Here is an 18,179-nt window from a genome sequence, read left to right as displayed (position 1 = left end):
CTATTGTTGTAACACGTGTGCGCTTGTTTTTCTATCCCGGTGGGCACTTCAACCTGAATGACACTTTTTGCCTTTATTTACCAAATGTCTCCATACAGACATTCAGTAGGCCTACTTCAAAAGTCCCTCAATTTGCCCCAACCCACCTCGACTGTTGGATGGAAATAAATAGTTTTATTAAGTTTTTGTTTAATCATTTTTTATTTATTTATTTAACTACATTTATTCGTGTAAAACACGAATTAAACAGTTTATGTATAATAATTTGTTTAAAAAAGTATTCATTTATTTCCATTTTTATGTTTGAATTGATAACTCCTTCATTTTATTTTTAAGTGTCACTCCCGAGTCCTCCAGTCTGCGTGCGATCAAGCGCTGTTTGCATCGCTCTGTGTAATGGAGAAACTGAAGCACCTCAGCAGAGGAAGATTAGCTACCCGGCATACAACTGTTGCTCTAATCCGCTTTGAGAGGATAGACTTAGGACAACTACAAGACAGAAGCTATACTGCCATATTGTTTGTTTTTTTGCAATAAAAAAAAGAATATTTTTGAGTTAAAATAGGATATTTTTGTCTAAATCAATAATCCTTAACGACTCTATTGGAACTCTTAACTGGGAGTATTCATGCTGTAGTTAACATGTTTACTAGTTGTCCAGTCTGAAAACAGCGTCGCTGGAATTTTTTAGCTTCTATATTGACCATTACAGCTATTTGAAGTCTCATATTACATTGAACCGAAGATGAAGGATCGACTGGAACAACTAAAATCGGTAAGAGGATTTTTCTTATGAGTTATGATTTCAAACGGCGGCCTGGGGACTGAATTGCTACTGTTTGACCGTTAGCAGCTACCTGGGAGGTCCTGAGCTCAATATTGACTAACTGGGTCTTTGTAGGGAGTCCCTACAAATACCCAGTTAGGGAGTTATGGTTAATTACGCGTAGATTATCTAGCTGCCAGTAATTACACTCATGATGATACACATAGTTTAAAAGGGTATTAACTGCCATCACGATTAATTTAAAACGCGTCTGACATTGATAGTTGAGATTCGCTAGCATCCACATCATCCTGACTTGTCATAGGTGCCAAATCTGTTTAAAATATCACATTTTGTAATGTTCTAAATTTTGAACATAAACTGCAATGGATTCTAATCTATAAATTTACTAGCAAAAGCAAGTAATGGTTGCTGAAAAAAAAAAAAAAAACTTAAACCAGACTAATGTAGTTTGCTAATCTTAGTTGGTCTCCCATCTGACTTGACCAGCCTGGAAGACCAGCTTAAACCAGTTAAGACCATCTTAAACTGGTTTAATATGTTTTTACACAGAGAAAACACTGTTTCTGCCAAGTTAATAAACTTTCTGCTTTGTTCCTGTATGTCAAAATAGAAGTCGGACCAAGCTCCCGATGATGTGGAAATTCCAATGGAAAATAAAGAATTTATGGATGAGTTCTTCACTCAGGTATATGTGAATTAACTACATTGTAAGAAAATGAAAGCGGACGTTTGAAGGTCACAATTGGGTCATTTCTCTGTATGTGTTCTACAGATTGAGGAAATCCGCAGCAGTTTAGACAAGATTGATGAAAATATAGGCGAGATAAAGCGACTGTATTCTGTCATCCTCTCTGCACCTACATCAGACCAGAGTTAGTCTAATCATTTTTTTACCTTTATTTTTAAGATATTTATCATTTTTCTCTGTCGTCTCCCCACCATGTTCAGGTTTTAAATATCTCTCATCTTATTTCTCAACTAGAGACGCAGGACGAATTGGAGGCAGTTACTAATGAGATAAAGAAACTGGCCAACAATGCTCGCAACAAACTCAAAAGTCAGTTTTCAGCTCTTGCATTGCTTGTTCATGAAAATATATCAATAATTGGACAATTTGCTACAGCACTCTTGTCTATAAATTTGGATTTTTTTGACAGGCATTGAGCAGAACTTGGCATCTAACACCGAGGAGAGGGTTTCAGCAGATGTACGGATAAAGAAATCTCAGGTAACCACTAGCTCTACCACAAGCCCAAGAGGATTTAAACTAGTTCGTTTTTTTTATTCATACAGTGTTTATCTCCTACATTTTAGCATGCCATTCTTGCTAAGAAGTTTGTAGAGGTGATGACCAAATACAATGAAGCTCAAATGGAGTTTAAAGAGAAGAGCAAAGGGCGCATCCAAAGACAGCTGGAGATCAGTGAGTGACAAGCAGATACACCAATCTTATTTAGGGTTTGATTTAAAACAAAATATCAGTATTCACAATGTTATATGCATGTTTAAGGCTAATGTTGGCTTCTGTCTTACAGCTGGCAAAGTCACTACTGATGACGAACTGGAGGAAATGCTGGAAGGAGGTAACGCTGCAGTATTCACAGCAGGAGTGAGTACTATTCTATATACTTCTCTCTGTGTGATGTTTTGTTGAAAGAACATAACTTGTCTGTATGTTTTTGAGCTAAAGGATACTTGTCTTACACTGCCGTTTAAAAGGTTGGGGTCAGTAAATTCATATATATATATATATATTTTTTAAAGAAATTAATACTTTTATTCAGCAAGTACACATTAAAGGGGTGGTATAATGTCCTTTTCACAAGATGTAAAATAAATCTCTGATGTCCCCAGAGTGTGTATGTGAAGTTTTAGCTCAAAATACCCCACAGATATTTTATATAGCATGTTAAAATTGTCACTTTTTGAGGGTGAGCAAAAACGCACCGTTTTTGTGTCTGTCACTTTAAATGCAAATGAGCTGCTGCTCCCGGCACAAAGGGTGGAGCTACAAGAGCTTGTGTCCTTTTACCTCACACAGACATGCACTGAAAATTTCAAAAACTTTTAGCCTTTTATGTTCAAACCGGAGTCAGACAAAGATGGAGAGACTCAAGAAGAAGTGACAACATGTAGACAACATTTCTGAATGGTTAGTTGATGAATTTATGTAGCTTATGAGTAGTTATCTTCTAGTCACTGATTAGCATATTCTGTCATGATAATCTATAAATCGTGTTCCCGGGGGTGGGGTTTATGTAAATTTTAGGGTTTTACCCAGGAGGAAGCTTGTGTAGTCCCTACCAGCCGTTTGTTGTAGTCCTTAAAAAAAGTGATTTCTGTAAAAGCAAATGTCTCCCTTTGATTTGAACTTTGAGCGTTGTAACTTTGCAGATGTTGGTTATGCTCAAACAACATTACACACTAACTAAAGTTAGAAAAGTGAAATCATAATCATAAAAGTGGCAGTTAAGACTTTTACATTGTTACAAGAAATATCTTTTTCAAATAAATGTTGTTCTTTTGAACTTTCCATTCATAAAATAATCCTGAAAAACTATATTACGGTTTCCAAAAAAGCATTAAGCAGCACAACTGTTTTCAAAATTTAAAATAATAAGAAATGTTTCTTGAGCACCAAATCAGCATATTAGGATGATTTCTGAAGGATCATGTGACACTGAAGACTGGAGTAATGATGCTGTAAATTCAACTTTGCCATCACAGGAATAAATTACATTTTAAAATATAGAAATAGTAATAATATTTCACAATATTACATTTTTTACTGTATTCTGTTCAAATAAATGCTGCCTTGATGAGCATAAGAGACTAAATAAAAACATAAAAAAATCATACCGATCCTAAACTTTTGAACACTAGTCTGTGTTTATTATTTAAACAACTTTCTCCTTTTCTATAGATTATGGACTCTGGAATATCAAAACAGGCACTAAGTGAGATTGAGGCACGACACAAAGATATTATGCGACTGGAGAGCAGCATAAAAGAGTTGCATGACATGTTCGTGGACATTGCAATGCTGGTGGAGAATCAGGTACATGTGTTTGTCTTTTCTGGAGAATAAAGCAGAGATACAGCCCCATTTCGGAGGCCTTGTGATTACAGCTGCTGTTTGATTCAGGTTGAACACCGGCCTATTATATATCCTCAGCATTTTATTCTAATCTGTCAACAGGGAACTATGATTGACAGAATTGAGAGCAACATGGACCAGTCCGTGGGTTTTGTGGAAAGAGCTGTGGCTGACACTAAAAAGGCTGCCAAGTTCCAACAGGAAGCACGCAGGGTGAGCTTGGAAATTATGAGGAGTAAAACAATTGTGTCATATAATAAACAACACTTTCACTTTATAGCTTATTTTCATTTATAAAATGCAGACTACCATTTGTAGGATTCTCAAATAGTGTTTTATGTTTCTTGCAGCAATTTTTTTTTTATGTTTAACAGGTTTTATTTTTCATCATGCTTTGAGTTTCTTCTGTTTTCCTTCTCTCTATATTTCGGTTTCATCCCCATCTCTATATGTCTGTTCGCTACACCTTCTAAACTCTCCTTACTCTTCCTACTCTCTCCTTCCCAATCATCCTTTCCCCTGCTTTCCTCTGCTATTATTATATCATTATCATGCTGTCACTGTCCACTCACTTCCAACTTTGTAGAAAAAGATGATGATCATGCTGTGTTGCACAATTCTTGCGGTCATCGGTGGTTCTCTGGTGTATAGCTGGCTGACATAAACTTCAAGGTAAGCATTCATAAAGCTAAATTTATAAACTCTATGTTGACTGTTTGTGAGTAACATCCTGTCTTTTTCAGGTGAAGACGTTGTCTAATCTACCAAGTCCAGAGTCTCTATCAAGAATCAAGAGAAGCATCTTAGTGCCAGTGAAACATAAGCATCCCTACTGACACAACATGTTTTCCCGTGCTGGCTTATCTTATTTGGTCTTTTACATTCTTCCTGTCTTATCAGTTGGCCTTGCATTGTTAGAGGCATCATAGTATAATGTGATGTAAAAGCTAGCTGTCAATTTTAGGGCTGTGGTATGAAAAATAGCTTTAAAGGGACAGTGCACCCAAAAATGTAATTATTTACTCACCCTCATGTTGTTCCAAACCTGTATGAATTTCTCTCTGCTGTTGAGCACAAAAGAAGAAGATATTTTGAAGAATGTTGGTAACAGGACAGTTGATGGTAGCCAATGACTTCCATAGTATTTTTCCTACTATGGAAGTCAACTGTCTTGTTACCAACATTCTTCAAAATATCTTCTTCTTTTGTGTTCAAAGAAATTCATACAGGTTTGGAACAACACAAGGGTGAGTAAATGACACATTTTTCATTTTTGGGCAAACCAACCCTTTAATTTATTTAATTGTTGTATGGGAATTTATGAGAAAGCCTATGTATGATGATAAAAGATAAATAAGAGGTTACGTTTTGTTTTTGAAGCCTCAATTTTTTTTTAACTGACATGTGAAACATTTTACACTACCAATGTCAAATATTTTGTGCCCACTTAGTCCTTACTGGAAAAAAACAACAACAAAAAAAACTTTAGATCATGTTTAAATCATGTTTTTAATTTAGTATTTGTCAAAATATTTGTGAGATTTTCAATGAGAGTGGTTCTGTTGTTACTGACCATTTACTTATTTAATGCAGATGAGTAGCACTTTTAGCACTAGTATTTTTCTCTTATGTAAGTGATAATAGTAGTATTGTATATTTTGGAGACACCTGAGTTTAATTATACAGTAGTCTTACTTGAGTTATTGTCTAGACTGAGTAGTCGTGATTAAAAGACCGAGGTGTCTAAAAATCTGTGTTATCCGTTCTTTCATCAAGGCTTAAAAACAATAAATGATTTGTAATGTTTATTTATGTGATAAACTTTTCTGGAGTCGATTGTGACGTTGTGGTTATCGACAGATGTTTGGTCCAATGAGTTGCTGCGCGTTAGGTGACTGCTGACCAATCAGCAACTACTTCCTGATCGATTGGGTTAAACGAAAAGTTTTACCATGCGGAGTTACCTGGGGTCGATTACGGATGAAAATTCAATTTGTACAATTATTCAGAGTATTTCAAAACAGTTTATTGGACTCGAAGGAATGTCGAGGACTTCATGATGACCTTATGTGAAGTTACACTGGGCTAATTCGAAAGAAAATGTAGATTTATTTCACCAGACGCCACAAGCCAGAGCTTTATATGCAGTCATGGACTGGACGTCCGCCGGCGATGGGACGCCAAGCCACGTAAGAGCTAAGGTACCTAAAAGCTATGTTTAACTAATCACATATGAAATAAATGTTAAAAAAAACAATTTGGTTGCAGACATTTTGCCAAAACTGAATGAGTGTGTTGATATTTTCCATTTGATTGGTTGGCAACGCGAAGCTTACAGCACATGTAAGCCAATCTTTGTGTAGCTGTTTTGATCGACGTGCAACTCCAGCCAATGAGAGCATGGCTCGTCTAGTTTCTTGTACTATTATTTGTCTCTTAGTACCGCCTCCCTGTGAAGTGACAGCAGCATTAACCAATGGGAGTCAAATCGATGGCGTCGCATGTGTCTGTGATTGGATGCCAAGTCTGTAGCGGGCGGGGCTTACTTCGTGGTGTTTTTGTGACGATGTGAAAATGGCGGCGAATGATCTATTCTACTATATTAACTTTGTCGTGAATTCACACAGTGGAGCTGTCTGAATAAGGCTTACTTTCACTTAACGTTAGAATATGAAAGTTACCAGACGAGTCTAGACGGAGTGCACATTTTATTAGTAAACAGTACACGAGGACTATTTTGACCGCTGGATTTTCCCCACTGTGAGCCTGAGTTTAAGTCTTGTGGAAATGTTTTTATTTTAAACTTGAACCGAGATTAACGTTAGCGTATGTTGCTCGATAAATATACGCTCTTCATTTCTCGCCTCACTCTTCATGGGTGACTGCAATATTATACGTTGTACATATAAGCCGTATGTATAAGCAAAACCCACTATCTCTTTGTATTTTAATTTTTTTTTTTTTTACCACTCGCGTAATATTTGTAGGCTGGTTAACGTTAGCTGGTGCTGATGCTCGTTCACTCTCCCCTCAGCAGCGCTTAGCTTGACAACCTAGCTTTCATGATTTTTATTCTTTTTGGTGTGAAATATAATACAAGAATTTTGTAGCGCGATGGTCCGTTTTTATGTGAAAAAAGCTGCGGACGAGTTTTCAACTATTCGAAAACAGCGATTCTTTTATCTTGGCAGTATCCATGTAAAGTGACGATATTTCGATTAGACAGACACTAATAAAGTGTCCAATGTCCATCGAGAACAGTTGAACTTGTGGCGGTTAATTCTGACGGGATAAGCTGACAGAGGCGCGTTCGCTGGCTCGCGACTTGCCCGTTCGCTGGCGGGCTGCGCGTGAGTCTTTATCCTGACAATGGACGATCCCAAACCGCGTTACAGCAAGCGACTGGTAAGTACAGCACAGTAGACACTTGGAAAATAAAACGTTTTGCTCTGGATGGTAGTCTGCAATGGAGTTTCTGAATTGAGAGCAGTTCGCTGATAAATTCCATTGCTGTTGAAATGTTTGCAGCGCAAGGTGTGACTGAAGAAGACTTATTTTCATTTTATGTTCTCCGTACCGGTTTAATGCGTCCAGATGTTTAAAAAAATTTGACATAGCAGATGTCATAACGTCATTTAAAGATTTCTTGAAAGCTTTGACAAGTTTTGCACTTTCATTGGAAAGGATAAATACAGTAGATGTTGAATTCGTGGCTGGCTTCTGACAGAAGGTCCACGTGACCAGCAAATGTGCAAGCAACCACTGACCATCACAGGTGCATGATCTGAAAACATTTCCATTTTCACATAACAAAATCTGTAAAATTATCAGAGTAATCCGAGTAAATTCACAAAGCGTACTTGCAATAAATTATGGTGATTAAAAACACCTAGAGATTTTCTAGTTGACACGGCTATTTCGTTGAAGATCTTGCAGATATCTAAATTCCCTTTGCCTCATCAAGAAGTTAAAGGATTAGTTCACTTTTAAAAAAAACTTTTGCTGATAATTTACTCACCCCCATGTCATCCAAGATGTCCATGTCTTTCTTTCTTCAGTCGAAAAGAAATTAAGGTTTTTGATGAAAACATTCCAGGATTTTTCCCCATATTATGGACTTCAAAGGGACCCAAACGGTTCAAGGTCCAAATGACAGTTTCAGTGCAGCTTCAAAGGGCTTTAAACGATACCAGACGATGAATAAGGGTCTTATCTAGCGAAACGATCGGTCATTTCAAAAATAAATTAAAAAGTTTAAGTTTTATAAGGACAAATGCTCGCCTTGCTCTGTTCTGTGATGCGCGTTCGTGACGTCACGTAATACGCAATTACGTTGAAAAGGTCACGCTTGAAAAATTTCTGTCCTGAAGAAAATTTTCTTTTAGGCTTTTTAATATTAAAGCACCCAGGATACGCACACGAAATGGCCATTTTAAACGATAAACTGACACAAATACATTTGAATATGTGTATATGGTCCTCCTTCCGCACATTTGTAAACACGTCAAACGTGACCTTTTCAACGTAATTGCGTTTTACGTGACGTCACGAACAGAGCAAGGCGAGCATTTGTGCTTATAAAACTTAAACTTTTTTATTTATTTTTTAAATGACCGATCGTTTCGCTAGATAAGACCCTTATTCATCGTCTGGTATCGTTTAAAGCCCTTTGAAGCTGCACTGAAACTGTCATTTGGACCTTGAACCGTTTGGGTCCCATTGAAGTCCATTATATGGGGGGAAATCCATGTTTTCATCAAAAACCTTAATTTCTTTTCGACTGAAGAAAGAAAGACATGGACATCTTGGATGACATGGGGGTGAGTAAATTATCAGCAAAAGTTTTTTTAAAAGTGAACTAATCCTTTAAATACATTAGGGCTGCAACAACTAATCGATAAAATCAATAATAATCGATTATGAAAATCGTTGTCAACGAATGTCATTGTCGATTAGTTGGTCTGCTCACGTGACGGGGAGCGTTACTGATGACGTCACTTTCATGACAACGCAGTCACGCGAAATGGCAGAGAGTAATCGGAGAGAAACATCAGCACGGCAAGCAAAAACTGTATATTCTCATTATATGAAGATGTGAAAATGGTATAGTCTAGTTTAATTCAATGCTACTGTGTAAACAGCTTTGTTTACTAACTTCGGGACAGTCACACTAGATCTATTTTGTATCGAGCATCAGGTTGCGCAATCAGGTCGCTCGCAACATAAGTGATGGATTAAAATAGCGCTACCGCAGAAATAGGTTAAATTAAATGGTGTTTACAAAGTGAAGCACTAAATATAAAGGCAGTTAATAACAGCAGCAGTAAAATATTGTTTTTTAGTCACTGTAGTCTGTGGTTTTCAGCGAATGCTTGTGCAGTAATACATCATTTTTCCTGTACTTTTAATCAAGCCTGTTGTCAGCTGCTCCATTCCGCTCTCTTTTTATAGCATTTGTCTACTATGTAAGGGATAATCCCGCTTATTACATGGCTACCCACCAAATAAATCAATAATTTTACACAAAATATTGATTTAAAAAGGAGTTTATTGATTTAAAAATGATTGTATTGCTTCCGCTAAAGAAAATAGTCCGTTCCGTCTCTACGGTTAGAATCCTGCGTCCATAGCAACGCTCTGTTTTTCTGGTGTGTTATACTTCGCAGCGGTCTGTTATCAAGAAATAACAGATCGCATTCTACATTGGAATTCAAAATCTGCTGCTTAATATCTTATTACAAACATGTTTGTGTCCTAATTTCATAATGTGAAGTTTATATGAGCAGCGCAACTCAATATTTTGTTTTGTTTATTTATATTTTGGATATTTAAAGAAGTTTTACTGTTTAAAAACTGGACACACTTTTGTGTTTGGGGTTTAAAATGTAAAAATTAAAGATTATATTAGTAAAACTCAATGTGTGGCTTTTGCACTTTTTAAAGTACACTTTTACACATAAATACCCTGATTTAGGGTTTTATTTAGTTATAAACAAAAATCAAATTGAATAAAAAAAAAAAACCCTATCCGATTAATCGATTAATCGAAAAAATAATCGTCCGATTAATCGATTATCAAAATAATCGTTAGTTGCAGCCCTAAAATACATTTATTCTCTAGACTATATTATTATGCATTAAAGTCCTTATGGAGTTTACTTGCGATGAAACCTGCCAGTTATGAATGCCAGCAGCTTGCAGTGCATCATCACGATTGTGTAAAACTTGTGATTTTTTTTTTCCCCCCATCTTCTACACCACAAAATTCAATAAATAATTTATTAAGTCTATGTTCTTATATATAGTCCCCCCCCCCCTCATCTTATTTTCGATTAAATGGTTTAATTCTCTTGATCCAAACTGACATGTCGCTTTAGCGCCATACACTTTTAATATTCATTTATGTTTTGGATTACCCCAACAACACCTCAGTCGTAAAGATTCTGAATGTTAGTCGTTGACACAATGGCTGTGTCCAAAATCGCATACTTTCTTGAGTAGGTACTTATTTTACTGCTAAAAAGTGCGTTCTTTACAGTATGAGTGTGTGAATGTAATCTGGACGTACTACATTCGCCATGTTGTCATTCTCATGTGACTTACCAACGCTTCACTGCCATTCACAAATCCCCTCCCGTGGCCTCATGGGATAGTAAAGTGTTCATCGAATGCATGCACACTTCAGATTCTAGCCGAAAGTAGGTCATCCAGGTATTTTTCGCCTACTCTTTTATGAGTACTGTGAATTCGGACATACTTATTTTATCACATACTGGTTTTTGCCTACTAGCCAATATATAGTAGGGAAGGATGTGATTTCGGATGCAGCCTGACACTTGTGCATGCAGAAAATTATTAATGTGCAGTTGGTGCTATTGTTTAAGGTTGGGTTTTAGAGAATTTGTTGCACATAAATTAAAAGATCTCGATCAATGCGTTAGAATTTATCTCTAAAATGGTCTGAAATCATATTGGTGGTTTGGTTGTAACATTTGCCCACGGTAGTTCTCTGAAGAGCAGGATGGAGAAGTGAGCAGGATTTGAGAGATTGTTGTGTGCACGCTGTTTTTGTAGAGACTGGTGAAGTGGAGGATGAATGATTAGATTGGTTTAGCAGACCATGTGATCAGACATGCGGAAACGGGGGGAGGAGTGGGCGGGGGCACTGCAGAGGCGAAAGGATGACAGAGGAGAACAGACAGCAGATTTTCCCATTTTGAAAGAAGGGAAGAAATGCAGGGATGGAGAACGGACAGGAGATCCTTACGCTTGTTGACGGGGGGATGTTGTTGATGAGACGGAGAGGCAGAAAGAGGAAAAGCCAGCAGGAAGATGTGACACTGAAGGTGCGAGGTGTGTAGTGTCTCATTGCCCTCCACAAGGGCTTCCTCCTAGCGCACTGCGGTCTAGGGCCTCGCTTGGAGAGAGGGCGATCGAAAGCTGCATGTGGAAGGGCACAGAGAAGGTTTTAGTCCTGCCATCAGTTGCATTTTTTTTTTTTTTTTTCATTTCTCTCCTTTCATACTCCACTTCATCTTGATTGATTTCATCTCCCTCCAGTGTGGGGACACGTTGCTGTACAGGTTGTACTGTTTCACCGTGAATTCATATTTCTAGATCTTTGTTGTGAATGGAAGAGATTGAAAGATGCAATGATACAGCATAAGAGAGTGACAGATTGGCAGGGTTTGCCCTCAGGCCCAGGAATTTGGGAAGACTGCAGCATCATTGACTAGGGATGGGCACAAGTGCCTACGTACTCGGAAATGACAGCACTGATTGATCTTGATAACAACTGCATCTTTAAAAATGTCTGTTCTTAATATTGTGATTGTTTACAATTGCATTTTAGCAGTACCACACCATCTGATTGGTTAGAATAGGAACATTGTGTACATGGCGACATTGTTTGTGACAGGAATTTTCAAAGCAACTAGACAGGACCCATTTGATGTATTGGAACAGAACACGTGTCCTGAGGCACGGTTTTAAAAGTTGAACTGTTTTTAACTTGATACAGTGCCTTAAAGATGAGACCAATAATTGGCTGGTGTGATTGGACCTTTGTGTGCTAATATAAAGGGTTTTGATTGCATGTTCATAGAGGTGCACATGGTTCAATCAGGATATGTGAATGGTTTGGAGAAAATTTCCTAAGATGTTGCACAGTCATGCTAAAAATCATTTCATAGAATTTTTTTTTTCTTTTTTTTCTACGCCCCTCTTTTTTTCTCTCTTGTCGTTGAGAGGGTGTGATGACAGGGCTTTAGGAAGCATGTGATTGGCTAGTGGTTCCACATCACCATAGAGACATTGAGGGCAGAGGCAAGGGCGAGCAGAGGAGGGTCTTATTGTTTTGTTCATTGTGTGCCTCCTGTATGTGTTAGTCACCTGCTCTTGGTGATCACAGCATCATTAAAACGGCAAACTACTGTTCAAAAGTTTTGGGTTAGTAAGATTAAAAAAAAAAAAGAAATTAATATTATATATTATACATATAATAATATTATAGCAAGGATGCATTAAATGTATCCAAAGTGAATGTAAAGGATTCTATTTAGAATAGAAGTAAAGATTTATGTTAGAGGTGTGCAAAATTGACGAAAATAATAATATCTCTATTTTCTGCGATTTTGTCATTAAGGATAATCAGATGATATTTTGCTGCGTGTGTTTATTGTGCTGGTACTTTGGCAGGTTTAGGACTGCCGTGGACAGCTGACTCCTGAAGTTTTTGTTATTCTTCATATTCTGTGCGGTGGTTGGTTCGCTTCAGTGACAGAAATAAAATTTTAGTTTAAATTTTTCATTCTTTTTGCATTTTTTACCATTTATAAGGGAATTTTTTCTTAATTAAATGTAACCTATGCATCATTTATTATGTCAAATTATTACATTTAATCAATAAATTCAGTTAGAACAATAAGCTTCTATAGGGCTGTTACCAATCAAATGAAATCCGTCTTTGCAATGCAGAGGAAACAGAAGCTGCATCTGAAGTGGATTTAGATGTATTTACACTGACTGTTTAATACAGCTCAGATGTGGCATAAATGCATAAATAATGTTTTTATGTTTTAAAAATAAAATGTTGATATATGAAATGATTTTAAAAATGAAAAGATACTTTAAAAGGTACATAACACACACAGTTTTTGCCAATCTCATGTTAATCTTTAGTAGGCTACCTATAGAGTAGTATTGCATCTTTTATATCTCCGAAGAGTCTTTAATTCTATAGTTTTGGTTTTCAGATTTATAAAAGACAGATACAGCTGTACCGATTCTTTCCGAAAACAGTCAAGCTCCTGGAAGGCTTACTGTGGATGGAGCTAAAGAGTCACAAGCACGGAGTGGTTTTAGAATAAACAAATGGACACTTATGGTGGTCAGCTAAACAAATGTATTTAAACACACACAATACATCATTGCATTATTACTGGATAACTTTTGATTCACTACACGTTCGTGTTTAAATTCTATGCACTTGCACACCAATTGCCAACAAAACTCAGACATTTACTGCAGCTTTACTTACCGCCTGCGGTACTTACTTTTATTGCTGGAACCGCTCCATCTTTCAGTTTCAATTGATCTGCAAATCCAGCGTCGAACTGGGCCGACAACATTCATTACCAAAATGCCGGGAACAAACAAACACACTTGCACAATTCCGTTGATGCCCCGGAAAAACCAAATCAGCATATTAGAATGATTTCTGAAGGATCGTGTGACACTGATTCACTATTTTACTATATTTTTGGATCAAGTAAATGAAGTCTTGCAGGGAACTACACTAACCTTTTCCACTGGTGGCACTTGCGCTACTAACTTTTTCAGTTACTGGCGCAAAACATGATTTGGTCGCACAAATTGTTTATAGTAAGCCACTCTGGATAATAATGAACAATAATGAAACTGTATTGCATACAGATGTGCTTTTTATTTTACTTGCCATCTTTTAAACCACATGCCTTCTTGTTTTTGTTTTCTTTAACATTGGTTGGGATAGATTTACTGCAATAGAAAATACAGTACACAATAAAGTGCAAAATGGATTTCAACATGCTATGGTTGGCACAGATGGGCAGACTCCTGAACTCTTAAGTTCTTTCACCGATGTGAAAATTGTGGCCGATACCGATAATAACCGATATTAATATTGCTGTTATGACCGATATCGATATCTCTGTATAGAAAACAAATTTACTGATAATCAAATAAAGAGAAATTTTCCAAAACATTTTACTTTTTTTTTTTTTTTTTTTTTTTTTTTTTACTTTAGAAATGACTTATGTTGGGCACCTTTACCTGTGTGCAAAATATGTCACACATGGGACACACATGCATTATATTGCATTGCATTGCATTGCATATAATGTGTGCTGGTCTAAAATTAAGAAACCCCTAGAAAACAGTAAAAAAAAGGGAAAAAAACAAAACAAAAAAAACAGGTGTACAATAAAGATAGGCTACTTAATTTATTATTCCAATAACCAAATATGATACTAAATAGCACAGGGAAAAGAGCTTCTATTTGTGACGTGCTGTCTTTGCATTTGAACATTGCACATTTTAAACAGGACACGCATTAGCTGCATAAATGTTAGCCAATACAAACATATTTATAGAAAACAGTTGACAATGAATAGACAGGAGTCCAATAATAGCATAACGAATCACTTATTCTAAAAATAATATCAAGTAGGCTAAGTTTGACGAATCCGACATATAACGAGGGCTGTGTTGTAAAACGTCCGTCATTTAACGAATTTTAAAAACACGGATGGATAATACAATATGCTTTCCGACATTTTGACAGAAAAAAAACAAGCAAGAACAAAATTTAAACTATAGCCCGTCAATTTTCATTTTACAATCATCTTCTCTCTGTGTGCGCGCGCGTCCGTTTGTGTGAGAGAGAGAGAGCTCGCGAGTCGCGCAGATACAATGGTACGTTTTAATCTACGGTCGCGGGGCTGAAGCCAACTTGATGTGTTGAATGCTCAGAGCACGTTATAAAACGTATTCTTAAAATACACATTTCTGTTTTAATAAATGCTCATAGTAAATCATAGCATATGGCCTAAAACATAGGTACAAAAATAATCAGTGATACATTTGCGACCCATTAAAAATTTTGGTCGCAATGGCATTTCAAAAGGTCGCATATGCGACCATTTTGGTCGCAGTGTAGTTCCCTGTCTTGGAGAGCATTAACATCAAAAACAAAACTGCACCAACCCAAAACTTTTGAACGCTAGTGTATGTTGCCGAAATCATCTCTTACATTTATTTGTGCTACAGTGACATTTTTGAAAACATCACTTCTTGTTTTAAATACAATCCTAAATGCAACTTCTTTCTCTGTGAAGGATACATTTTTGAACAGAGCTTGTTAAAGAAGCTTCCTGAACTGTACTGCAACTCACCTGCCGAAGACACACTTAACGAATAGCTAAGACTGTACTGAACACACTTACAGACTGTTTCCAATGACTGGCGCAGATTTTAAACGCCAACTGAACACAACTGGCATGATCAGTCGGAAATATAAAATTACATTCATAATCGGCCTTAGGCCGTGTGTCCACTAAAGCGTTTTTAGCCAGTTGAAAACGCCTAGCTATGGGCGCTTGAGAGCGTTTTGCCAGCACAGCATTTTTTTTCATTTGAGATGCTTTGCTTGTTATGATACGGAATATCCGTGAAAGAGTTACTAGTATCTCATTTTGCACATATTTTGTGTTGATTCTATATTAAAATGTCGTTACAATGTAACTTATTTTCTCTGGGTCTTCTTTTACATTTATTTTGTTCCGTTATTATGCTTGTCATCTGTTGACGTTGAACAAGCAGAATGTGGCGGTTGGTCGGTGTGTTATTATTAGTCCCGCCCCTCCTCCACTGTGATTGGACGGTTGGGTAAAAAGTGACAGTGATGAGCGCTGCGTTTTACCCAAAGTTGAACATTCTTCAACGCTCAGGGCTTCAGCGTGAAAAAACGCTCATCGCCTCGTTACGCTCATGGCGTTTAAAAAAACGCGGCGCTCGCTTTGAAAACAATTGGAAAAATACACTGAAACCACACCAGCAGTTCTGCTCCAAGACTCTCAACAGTGAATCCTTGTGCATCAGCATGATTTATGAAATTGTATTAATAGTTGCTGTGTGTGGGCTAGTGCTCATGATGGAAGTGAGTTATTTAGTGTAGTATATGTATGTGTATGTGTGAGATTGTGGGCAAGTGCATCTCTCAGCCCAGTGTAGGTGTGTGCTCAAATAGCCCAACAATTTGATGCTGTGGTGATTATACAATATTTCAACTGTTGGAGGGAAATTATTAATGTATGCAGAGAAATAGTGTTGTTCTGGCAACGGTTTTTCATTGTTTGATTCTCTTGTTTTACAGCGGTCTGGCACGCGGCGGCGTTACCAAGACGATGGCATTTCCGACGACGAAATCGATGGAAAGAGGACTTTCGATCTGGAGGAGAAGCTGCACAGCAGCCGCTTCAGCTCTGACCGAGTCAAACGCATGGAGGGCAAAGGTGATATATATAGAGTTGCAGTTCTTACGGGACTCATACGGGACTCGAGATATACATCATTATGGGGTGTGTAATTTAAATTTGCCTGTTTTTATTTGAATTTTTAGACCTCTCATATGAGTACGTGCAGAGATATGGGCTCCGGGACCCCATCATCTTTGAGAGACCTGATGGACTTGGCATTAAGTAAGAGATTGTCCTTTTTTAATCTAATTTTTCATGTAATTTGCTTTACTCTCTTACTGAAAAAAACCCCTTTTGAGTGTCTCATAGGCCTATGACTGTTTGTTTTTACTGTTGCTGTTTTGTGTCTTTTTCCTTCTCATATTTCAGGATCTTTATTTGAATCTAATCTACATTTGCTATGTTTCCTTTTCAGAATGCCGGATTCAGACTTTAGTGTGAATGATGTGAAGTTGTTTGTAGGTAAGTGTTTTTGTGGTGGAAATGATTAATTTGGTGATAAAGGTGAATAAATCAGTGGTTCTGCTTTGGGATGCTTCAGCCTCTCCTCCCTGCTCATCTTTGTTAACAGGAAGTCGGCGGATGATTGACGTGATGGATGTGTCTACTCAAAAGGGCACAGAGATGTCAATGGCCCAGTGGAGGCGCTACTATGAGACTCCTCCCTCTCAGAGAGAGAAGCTTTATAATGTTATCAGCCTTGAATTTAGCCACACTAAACTAGAGAGCCTCGTCAAAAGACCTACCACGGTAGGTACCTTAACGCTTAGACGTGTCAAAAACACAAATATTTAGACCAGTCTTTGATAGCCAATTTTTTTTCCATGTTGTCACAGGTGGACATGATTGACTGGGTGGACAACATGTGGCCAAGGCACTTAAAAGAAAGGCAAAGAGATGCCACAAACTCTATCATGGAGATGCAATACCCCAAAGTGCAGAAGTGAGCATTTCTTTGATATTTCAGTATAGTTTATATTTATTCATGCTTGATCTCATTTCATCTTGTGAAGGCTTTAAAACAAAAAGGGTCTGTTCACCTATGGAGTTACCTTTGTGCCTTTTTTTAATGCAATCAAACATAATGTTTGAGAGCAAAAATAATATGTAATTAAAAAAACAAAACTCTTTACAGTGCAAATAAATCTTTGTTTTTCGTTTTGCAGTTTTCATCACGCATGCACAAATTTGCTCCCTGTTCTGCTGTCATTGTTTTCACGTCTAAAAACTTCGCTTGCGAGTTGAAAAGTTTTGGATTCCAGTGGGCGGTATCTAAGCACCAGAATGAAAGACCTGTTTCTATTGGTCTCTCTCGTTTAGCGCAATAATTCGGCCACACCCACTTTCCGGTCCCGCTGTGAGTCTGTCTCTGAGAGTGAGAGCAGGATTATGTCAGCCATCTGGCATCACAGAGTGCATTAGATAGAACTCAGGGTCTTAAAACACATTGTAATGCTCTAACGAAAAATACATTTTGATCATTTACAGTAACAATTTAATGGACCTTTTATGTAACTTAACATAATGCAGCTGAATAAGCCAAGTCATTTCGCAGCAGTCTTTCTCAGCCATGTTCAAGGGAGCGTTAAATATGGCAGTGGCTGATGACACACTAATGGCTTAACAAAATCCAAAGTTTTATTATATTTGACTGTACCAAGCTGTTTTTATGAGCTCTTGAACTCTACACAGGTGACGGTATAATCAGCTGCTCTATTGCACTTTCTGCCCAGTAGGCGCAGACTTTCTCAGCCATGTCCATTTGATCCTAATATAC

The 18,179-nt window shown here is 37.4% G+C and overlaps 2 protein-coding genes across 12 annotated transcripts in view; both read left to right on the top strand.

The window, feature by feature from the left end:
* The first annotated feature begins 355 nt into the window (after positions 1-355).
* stx3a (syntaxin 3a) lies at positions 356-5,693 on the top strand. Of its 2 annotated transcripts, none has more exons than XR_014029891.1 (11): positions 356-775; positions 1,401-1,475; positions 1,563-1,662; positions 1,773-1,847; positions 1,948-2,018; positions 2,105-2,213; positions 2,326-2,399; positions 3,714-3,848; positions 3,990-4,100; positions 4,262-4,559; positions 4,631-5,632. XR_014029891.1 is itself a non-coding variant. In XM_081361425.1 (11 exons), exons 1-10 carry the CDS (start codon positions 746-748, stop codon positions 4,549-4,551), a joined length of 858 nt encoding a protein of 285 aa, XP_081217551.1. In that variant the 5' UTR covers positions 356-745; the 3' UTR covers positions 4,552-4,559; positions 4,631-5,693. The 2 variants fall into 2 exon arrangements, 1 of the variants encoding a protein (XP_081217551.1); XM_081361425.1 differs by having other exon boundaries at positions 4,474-4,559; positions 4,631-5,693.
* An 87-nt stretch (positions 5,694-5,780) lies between these two features.
* kdm2aa (lysine (K)-specific demethylase 2Aa) overlaps positions 5,781-18,179 on the top strand; it is a 32,189-nt gene continuing 19,790 nt past the window's right edge. For 4 of the 10 annotated variants that reach the window (XM_081361616.1, XM_081361622.1, XM_081361623.1 and 1 more), the window contains exons 1-6: positions 5,808-6,088; positions 16,300-16,438; positions 16,546-16,624; positions 16,818-16,864; positions 16,974-17,152; positions 17,239-17,345. In XM_081361616.1, coding sequence (XP_081217742.1) covers positions 6,038-6,088; positions 16,300-16,438; positions 16,546-16,624; positions 16,818-16,864; positions 16,974-17,152; positions 17,239-17,345 — 602 coding nt within the window. In that variant the 5' untranslated portion in view covers positions 5,808-6,037. Of the gene's footprint in view, positions 6,089-6,431; positions 7,293-16,299; positions 16,439-16,545; positions 16,625-16,817; positions 16,865-16,973; positions 17,153-17,238; positions 17,346-18,179 lie in introns of those variants that run through there. The other 6 variants (XM_081361619.1, XM_081361617.1, XM_081361620.1 and 3 more) reach the window with 5 other exon arrangements.

The sequence above is a fragment of the Scardinius erythrophthalmus genome, assembly GCF_964197995.2.
Source record: "Scardinius erythrophthalmus genome assembly, chromosome: 3".
NCBI lineage: Eukaryota > Metazoa > Chordata > Actinopteri > Cypriniformes > Leuciscidae > Scardinius > Scardinius erythrophthalmus.
Note: the sequence above shows the minus strand (reverse complement) of the source record. Positions and strands in the feature narration are given on the sequence as shown.

Bases quoted from the DNA above. Each gene is read 5' to 3' on its own strand.
- stx3a (XM_081361425.1), top strand. From the start codon at position 746: ATGAAGGATCGACTGGAACAACTAAAATCG. The intron at 2,214-2,325 runs GTGAGTGACAAG...TCTGTCTTACAG, and splicing joins CCAAAGACAGCTGGAGATCA to CTGGCAAAGTCACTACTGAT. The intron at 3,849-3,989 runs GTACATGTGTTT...ATCTGTCAACAG, and splicing joins CAATGCTGGTGGAGAATCAG to GGAACTATGATTGACAGAAT.